The sequence below is a fragment of the Gavialis gangeticus genome, unplaced genomic scaffold (genome assembly GCF_001723915.1).
Source record: "Gavialis gangeticus isolate Ggan-Ray unplaced genomic scaffold, GavGan_comp1, whole genome shotgun sequence".
Lineage (NCBI taxonomy): Eukaryota > Metazoa > Chordata > Crocodylia > Gavialidae > Gavialis > Gavialis gangeticus.
Window position 1 is genome coordinate 969,192 of NW_017728962.1, and position 8,969 is coordinate 978,160.

General features: G+C 41.0%; 1 protein-coding gene across 1 annotated transcript in view; it reads right to left on the bottom strand.

The window, feature by feature from the left end:
* Window positions 1–564: 564 nt before the first annotated feature.
* Window positions 565–8,969, bottom strand: part of RNF2 (ring finger protein 2) — a 15,164-nt gene continuing 6,759 nt past the window's right edge. The window contains exons 2-7 of the mRNA XM_019501282.1: window positions 6,621–6,709; window positions 5,682–5,842; window positions 3,935–4,150; window positions 2,137–2,409; window positions 1,785–1,956; window positions 565–1,151 (exon numbers count right to left, since the gene is read on the bottom strand). Of these exons, the coding sequence (XP_019356827.1) occupies window positions 1,050–1,151; window positions 1,785–1,956; window positions 2,137–2,409; window positions 3,935–4,150; window positions 5,682–5,842; window positions 6,621–6,707 (1,011 nt within the window). The 5' untranslated portion in view covers window positions 6,708–6,709 and the 3' untranslated portion in view covers window positions 565–1,049. The remainder of the gene's footprint in view (window positions 1,152–1,784; window positions 1,957–2,136; window positions 2,410–3,934; window positions 4,151–5,681; window positions 5,843–6,620; window positions 6,710–8,969) is intronic.

Genomic DNA, 8,969 nt, shown 5'->3' on the forward strand with positions numbered 1-8,969 from the left:
AGCTATTGATCATGACTGGTGGAGAGGAGGCTCTATAAAAGAGTCATTCCACTGGTGCATTACACCACCAGTATGCCGGAAATTATACAGAGGATTTGCTGCAAATTACGAGATTTCCAAAAGAGAATACTTTACAGGAAAGTCTCTTCCCAGTAAAATCTGTCATTATATTAGATATACCAGAATTCAGTAATTGTCAATTACACAGTTAAGCTCATATGCACAGTAGAATTCTGCCATAGAAACCAGATTGGAAATGAGAATGTATACAAAGATTGGGATGTTCTGTCCAGGAAAACACTTTTTGCTCTAAAAAAAAAAAAGGGAGAGAGAGAAAAGAAAAGAAAAATGCTAGTGTATAAATCCCACTAAGCAACAAGATTTTTTTTCTTAAAGTGTCAGAACTTCTTCCCCTAAGTCCTCATATTGGTTCACAAGAATGTTAATAAATTACCAAACATGCCCAGCTGCCATGGTATGATTACGATAGTAAATACTTTAGAGCCAAAAGTGGCATACTGTTACTTAGAAATATCATTATCATCAATTCATCATCATCATCATCATCATTTCTCCAACATCTTTTATAGTGATAGTGATTAGTAAACCACTACATTCAAAGCATACTCCCCACTACTTACTACTACTTCAGATTCCTTTTGACCACCCCCTCCCAACATTCAGTACTTTGAAGGGGCTGCTCTGTGTCAAGGATATTAACAGACCTACCAACTTTCCTGGACTAGATTAAGAGATTCCAAAAGGAACTTCTGCTTCAATATCATGCATTGGGAACAAACAAACAAGCAAGCACATCATTAACAATGGAATGAATCACAAAAGGTCGGTCATTCAATCTCCTGGAAAAAAATTAAATTAAAAAATAAAACCCAGAACACTGTCTAATCATATTAATAAAGTACAGTATGTTCATAAAGGAGTCTGAAGACATCCCACTTATTGTCCATAAAATAACGGTGGTGCCTCCTTAATATTAAGAAACCATAGCTATAAAAACAGAGTCCCAGCTCAAAGATTTTTTGCAAAGCTTATTTATGTTCCTTTGTTGGTGCGTAGTAGAGTTCCATGGGTTTGTTCACCTTCCAGTACTTCTCACTGACAAGCTCCAAGGAAAAGGAGCCATTTAATACCTAGAGGAGGAGAAAGCATCAAACGAGTGAAGAACAGCCCTATGTTGACGTAAAGCAAGTTTATACAAATGCAGTACTTCAGGCACAGTGAGTTCAAAGAAAGTAAAAAAAGCATTGGCATCTGAAATAGGTCAGAACAGTCCTGAATTAAGGACTACCTACTTTACATTCCTGCCAGTCTTACCAATGCCAATGAAGAAAGGTTCAGAGATTCTGCTGATTGTAAAAAGATATATATATATATATGTGTGAAATGTGGTTCATCAATCCAAACATAAACCTGGGCAAGGGACAGTTATACATATACCTTGTGGATGTCTCTGCTTCCTTTCTAGGACAACCTGTAGTTATGTTTGATTTTTTTTTTGATAAAGATTATATAAGTGTTATATTACTATATGTAATTTTTCTCTCACACACAAATATAGAGCAGTCCACTAGAACTGCTAGCAAAGACCCATCACAGGGTGTCCCATTCTTTAAAAACAGGATTTATATGCAACTGATGTGTCAAATACAGAAAGAACCTCAACCAATCACTATAGGATTTGAAATCAAACCAATCTATTGTGCCTCAGACTTAGACCCAAAAATACTACAGCTTTTTCTGAATTAGGCAGAAGATCTACTAACCGTGAATTGGCCATTGGCTGTAGCAATGTATATGGTGTACTGCTTCTCGCTGGCAGTGTCAAGATTCATCTGATTTGTCTCTCCTTTGCTGCGAAGTTCTTCTAAAGCCAATCTGACAGCTAAATACTTGGACAAGTGATCAACAGTAGCATTACCTGAGGTCTTTATATACCTGCAACGGTAGCAATAAGAGATGCACAGCACATTTGAGTCGGTTCTGCAGCAAAAAGAACAGGCAATAAAATGATTTAAGTTTGTCTACGTTAGCCTGTGACACCTGTAAAGAGAGTCTGCAATTTCGGCTCCTTGAAGAGCAGCTCCAAGACATAACTGACACGTTGAAGGCACTCACCTAGTCTGTGCACTGTCATCATTCTCCATGAGTGTAGGGTGAGGCCTGAAGACTAGCTCGATTTCACTAGCACCATCCATTACTGGATCTATTGCCACAGTTGTATTGTTATTGTCCAATTCTAGGCCAGAATCATCAGATGTTTTGGTCCTTTTGTTACTAGGCCCTGCTTCCTGATTGCTGTGTGTTGAGGCATTGCTGCAGTGCGAACTGTCACCATTATCTTCTGCTCCACTGCCATTCTCAATTTGTTGTTTCTTGCCTCTCTGTAGCCTAAAGATACATATTTAAACAAATATGACTTCATCAGCCAATCAGTATTCAGAATTCAAAGGGCTTGTTAAATTTTGATCTGCTAGCTCATTATGGTATTTCTAAGTACAGTTTTTTCAATCATATGCTACAGCAATTATAGTCAAAAGGCACCAAAATTTTCTAGTGATAACATTACATCTTCAGCAGTATTTTTCTGATACAATTTTCCATTAACATTAATTCTCTTTCATAAGTTATTAAGTACTCTAATATGATCCACAGTGAACTTTTGAAGAGATTTGCTTTCTTTTGTACCCATTAGAGACATGAACAGGTTTATTTTAAAAACATGAGTTCTGAAACCCTAGGTATTAGCACCTTATGTTTTCCAGATATTCATTGTAGCCTCAGTTTCTTGTAAACACAGCTCTTCTTTTTTATCCAAGGCTTCAGATTCTTCTGTGAAAGTCCTTCCCTCACCCAGCCACATACATTTAGGCAGAGTTATGTTGTTTTAAAGAACTACTGGGTTTATATTAGATCTCAGATTAATGCATCTCTACAACCACATTTGAGACAGATATGAAAATTCAGCTAACTCAAGGCTCTGTACTGTTTCAAAGTGCTAAGCATTTAATATTAGCATATTTTATAATACAGTATATAAACTATGAATGCAATACAATTTATGTCATTCTGTACTTAATACTTTACCTAAATGTTAACCCCATGAAAACCATCATCTTAGTTGTTTCAAGACCTATGAAAGAATCATCTTTGTTCTACAAGGGAAAGGAGTAAGCCCATGCCATTATGTAACTTACATAAAATATTTCTTATTTAGTTTTAGGTGCATACCTATTAATCCAATGCTACATTATACTATGTACAATTTGCAAGACTCAGAGAAAGCTGTCATTAAAGAGTTCAAGCCCAAGCATAAGACCTATTTGTACACTTTCTCCCATGATGCTAAGACTATGAAAAACTCCTAACAACAGTCTGTTTACCCAACAGAAAACAACCCTTTCTACTGGTCAAGTGGAATTTTGCTGTCAGGTTTAGATAAACATGAAAAAGTTAGAATGTAATCATATTTTAAGGGAGCAAAGGACCAATAAACTTGGGTACTTAATAAACAAGTCTTCAAAGAAGAACACTGTATTCTAACATCAGGATATACGTTGGGGCAGTCTTAAAACACAACATGTTAAGGTGAATCTTTGCCTCAGGTTTACTGTATTATACTATATGGGATCAAAAATATATTGTGATGTCTGTTCTTTTAGTAATATTAATCCTAGACGTTTATTGTGATACTGTTTTGATGTCCATGCTTCACACACAAGCACTGGTTTACATGTCCTGTCATTCTGTCATCATGGAAGGCGTGGAAAAATCAACACAGGAATTTTGCTGGTCAAAGTTTGGAAGTTTAACTTTTTGCAGCCTTGAAAGTTGTCAAGTTTTTGTGATGTAAATTTACTTTGAATCTTAAGTTCCCATTATGTGAAGAATAACTGGACTCAGGATGACTCCATACCTGTTCATGGCCTGAATCTTTAGACCTTCCTCAATGCTGTGGCTCAGAGCTTGCTGGTTATTGTGTTTGCTGATTCTTGCTAACACTCTTTCTTGATGGGCCTCATATTCATCCCGACTTGGGTAAATTTTACTGATGAGTGCATCAAAATTTGGGTCTGGTCTCAGAGATCTTTTAGAAACAAGCTTTTTACGACAAGTAGGACACTCTTTGTTTCTAAACAAAAAGAGAAGAAAAGGAAACAGTGATAATCATTACCCATGCCTGTAACCAAGGGTTCTGATTGTAGTGCCACATTTTTAGTCATACCACTTTCCTTACAACTTACTGTCCACAGCCAGCATCTCATTAACATCTTACAGAATAGACCCTTCTGCCTGTGCCTTTGATAGGCCCAGGTAGGTTTTACATTTGCTCCGCCTGGGAAAAAGCAAATTAGTTTTCTTCTTCTTTCTCAAAAGTCTTTAAAATGATTGTCCTAGAAATAGTTACGGTTTATTTAAATTATCTTATATACATATTTAAGAGTTCCATGGTCCTACTTACTACAAACCTGTTAATCTGTGGAAAGCAACATGTCCTTATGGCCATGAGTGGTGTCTAAGGGTCTCCACAGGCTGGGGACCCCTGTCCTATAGCCTCTCAGGCTGTTTTCACAAGGAAAAAGTATGTTCTTAATAGGAGAAAGCATCTTGGGGAAGATGCGAATGCCATTTTCCACATGAAAATTGTAACCTATTTTGATCTTTACTGTAGTTTTACCTCACTTTAGCTAACTAAAGTTAACAGTGTGCTTTTTTCACTCCCAGTGGAAGAAAGGCCTCCGTCACAGAGACTCCATTTCTGTCACCAACAGTTTTACCATTAATTGACTGGCTTACATATTATTCTGACTATTAACTAAAATCAAGTTATATGATGGAGACCGCTCTAGCGCTTCCCATTGCATGTTCCACTTCATTTAATAATGAATGAACATCTTTATCCCTTGATTATTTTCTCACTTCCCTTTCAGGATACATTGGAATTTATTTGCAGACCATATAAAAATCTATTTGTGTGTCTGTAGCTCTTCTTATCCAGGACAGGAATGTTACATTTCTTCCAGAACAGTCCATTACATTGGTATGTAGAGGAAATGTAGGCAGTTTTCTTAAGCTTAATCATGGAATTCTGAATCAAGGCACAAAAATAGTACAGACATCAAATGCAACCAGTCAGGGCAGGTCATGGCACTTATCATTAATATCGACAATACTAAAAATCAGCAATTACAAGATACATTTAACCCCACCCCCAACAAGTTATTAAACAGCCTAGACATAAAAAGACACTTTTGTGGTTGCTTATACTACTAGTTATAGATTGGAAAAGGTTCCACTCTCAGAGCTCAGTTCATTTTTGTAAGTGATGTAATGCAGTTGTTTTTCTGATCCTACTTAGGCTTTTTTCTATTTCTTACCCAAGACCTTACTGTTACCTTGCATGAGGCAATGAAGGAATCTGTATATTGCCTCCACAACATCTGGACTACTATGGCAGAACAAATGCTTAAATTACAAAATAATATTGGAAGCATATCATGCACATGGAACTGTATGTAGCATACCTCGGTTTCTTGAAATATGCTAGTGGTACCTCTCAACACATTCCAGCAGCCTCATTGGCTCATTTTGATTCTAAATCATCCTCCTCGCTGCTCTGGAATAAGGAAAGGAGTTTTGCACGTGTATTGTTTCTTACATACCCGCTCCTGAGGGCTGTAATGATACAGTCAGCACAGAAACGATGCAGGCATTCTTTTGTTGTCATGGTGTTTTTCAGCATATCCAAGCAAATGGGACACATTAGTTCACTGTGCAGGCTCCTAGGTGACACCACTATTTCCAGCCCATCAGTTATTGCTTCCTAAAATTGAAATGATATTTCAGATATATTCCTCAAAAATACTACGTGGTTATTTTTAGAGAGAGACTCTTAGATAGGGACCTACTCAATTCACAATTTCGCAGGAATCACGAAATTGGGCATCGTCCATAAAATCCGCAGGGATTTAAAAAACAAAACAAAACAAAGAAAAAATAACATACTAAAAATAAAATGGCTGCCCAGTGGGAGCCAGCAGTCCTTGTGGCTACTGTGGCCTGGCTGTACAGCCCATCAGGGAGAAAGGGAGAGGAGGATGGCCTGTATGAAGGGGAGCAGCCAAAATGGCTGCCACCCCCACCCCTCTCTGCTGATTTGCTGACAGGGCTGCCTGTTGTGTGGCCCTGCCCCTCTCCACCAATCAACAATGAGGGGCAGGGTCAGTGGGACCCCTGGGCAAGAGGCAGGGGGCCCCCGCTGCAATACATCTGTGAAAATGGCAGCTGACCCCATGATACGCCCATGAAATTGGCTGCTTGCCTTCTCGATTTGGGTAGGTCCCTACTCAGAGAATAGGAGATACCTTTAAAGCAAAAGAAGCCGCATGGATACATATTTCTAGTAATGAAACAATTTGTGATTGCCTGTATTTTTTAATGTTCTACCTTTTCAAATAGGAAATGATGCACTTTAACTACAGTCGTACAAAAAATTCTAACCTCATACTTGAACTAGAACTCTTGCAATTTATACAGAAAGGTATTATAACATATTTGTATGGAAGATACTTCCATGAAGTTAACTTTCTGTCTTGTATTACCTGGGGTGTCCTCTGCAATTCGTACAAACTGAGTTCCCACGTTTTGCTTAAAGGTTGAGTCCCATTTGTCTGCACAGCCTGAGACATGACTAGAAACAAAGAAGAGAGAAACAGATTACGCATGAACAGCCGCAAAATAAAGTGCATCTTACTAAGGCCCATTCCTTCCCCTTTACACAGGTGATGCTGATTTGGCATTTTTCTAGAAGCAGCATTCTCCACATTTCCTGCAGGTAAATTTGAGCTTTTTAATCTAGTAAAACAGAAACCCAGAACAAAGGAGCATCATAAAAAATTCCATTCCCAGGGACTGGAAGTGGCATCATAACAAACAACCAAATACCACTCTCAGTTAGGAACATACGTTTGTGTTCTTTTTACCAGAGCCATAAAAATACAACCGAGGCTATCCCTTAAGCATATTTTGTGACAAAACAATATCAAGTTTGCTAAGGTACAGTACCAACACTAAAAAAAATCATAACACCCAGGAAATACAGCATAAAATAGGTATACATAATCAGCATCTCACAAATACAAGCATCTTCTATGTATGAACACACATTTTGGTTGAGCAAGTATGAATTGCTACCATCCAAACTGCCCCCAGAAAACCTCTGCTCTCCAATGTCAGTGTTCCTGTAGGACTAAAATATGCTTCTGCTTTTTTCCTTCCCCACAAATACATTACAATACGATTTCCATTTGTAGCAAGTTAAAAAAAAATCAAAAACCCTGCCACAAATGGATGAGTATTTGTCTGGTGGGGGTGGGCTAGGTAAGACTAATTGGGGTTGGGGGATATTTAGGAGGTTTCCATCTGTAGGCCACAATTGCTATTATCAGTGTTAGTCAAATGCCTTCAGTAGATTTATCCTGATCTTATAATTTGCACAGAAAGTACACAGAATTAGCCATGATAAATCTCATCAACACTGCAAAGAGGAGGCTAGGGTGGCAAAGGCCAGGTCATAGCAGAAATGGTCACAGTGCAGCTGTCAGATTCCAACAAATCTGCGAATTCTACTAAATACCTTTCCACAAGGACACAAAAAAAGAAGGAAAAGAAGAACACTGCTCAGATATGTAAAAATAAGACTATTCTTAGTACTATTCTTCATTTCTCTTGGGTAGTACTAGTAACTAGTCATTCATTTTAGTATTCGCAATTACTTTTTGGCTCTTGAACAAAGTGTACCTTCAAAAAGAATACAGCATAGACTAGAAATAGAACTATAAATCCTTCTATAACGGGCAGGCAAAATACAGCCTGCGGGCTGGATTTGGCCCACCAGGCCATTCTGCCCAGGCTGCAGGGCCCCTAAAAAATTTAGAAAATTAATATTTATCTGCCCCTGGCTGCCTGTCAAACATGACAGGAGGCAGAGGCAGTAGGACCCAGGGGGAGCCGGCAGCAGAATGAAACAGCCACGGTACCAAGTCCAGCCCAGCTCCGCCCCACCCCGAGCCCTAGCCAGAAGCCTCTGCCTATCAGGGGCTTCTGGCCCAGGACTGGTCCTGCCTCCCTGCACCAAGGGAAATACAGATAAAGGACGAGCGGGGAGGGAGGCAGACGAGGACTGTGGGCGATCGCCCCAGTCCTCGGGGCCAGCTGAGCTGGCTCCTGCAGTCCCAGCACTGCAGCTGGAAACCGTGTGGTGCCAGCTGACAGGCGGGGGGAAATCAGGGAATTGGCTGCAGAAAAGGGGGGGGGGGGGCAGCAAGCGGGTGCACAGAGTGCAGCGACAGCAAGGCGGGAGTGCACGGCCCATGCCAATGCAAAGCCAGTGCCAACAGGGCCCAGAGTGGAGCAGCAGGAGCACGGGGTCCAGGCTGGCAAGGGCTCTATGGAGGCAGGCTGGCTCCCTCCTCTCCATACCTGAGCAGCACAGCACAGCCCCCGTGCTCCTGCTGCCCCGCTCTGGGCCCCACTGGTGCTGGCCCTGGCCCCAGTGCAGCAGCACAGATCCTATGCTCCTGCCCAGCTGTCACTGCACTCCACACACCCGCACACTGCCTCTTCCCCCTGCCTACTGCAGCCATTTTTCCGCTTCCCCACCACCACCACCACCCACCCACATCATGTGGTTCCCGGCTGCAGCGCAGGGACCACAGGAGCAACGGGGACATGGTGCTGGAGCAGCTGGGGCAGAGAGGAGTGGGGGGAAGCAGCAGCAGAAGGGCAGGAGTGGCAAGTAGCAGTGAGTGGGAGCACAGGGCCCACACCAATGCCCCAGGACCAGGAGTGGCAGGAGCACAGAGCCCAAGCTTGCAGAAATGCTGGCAGGGGTTCTGCCTGCTACAGGGGGAAGAGCAAGCTGTGGGCAACCCCCCCCCCCCCACACAAGC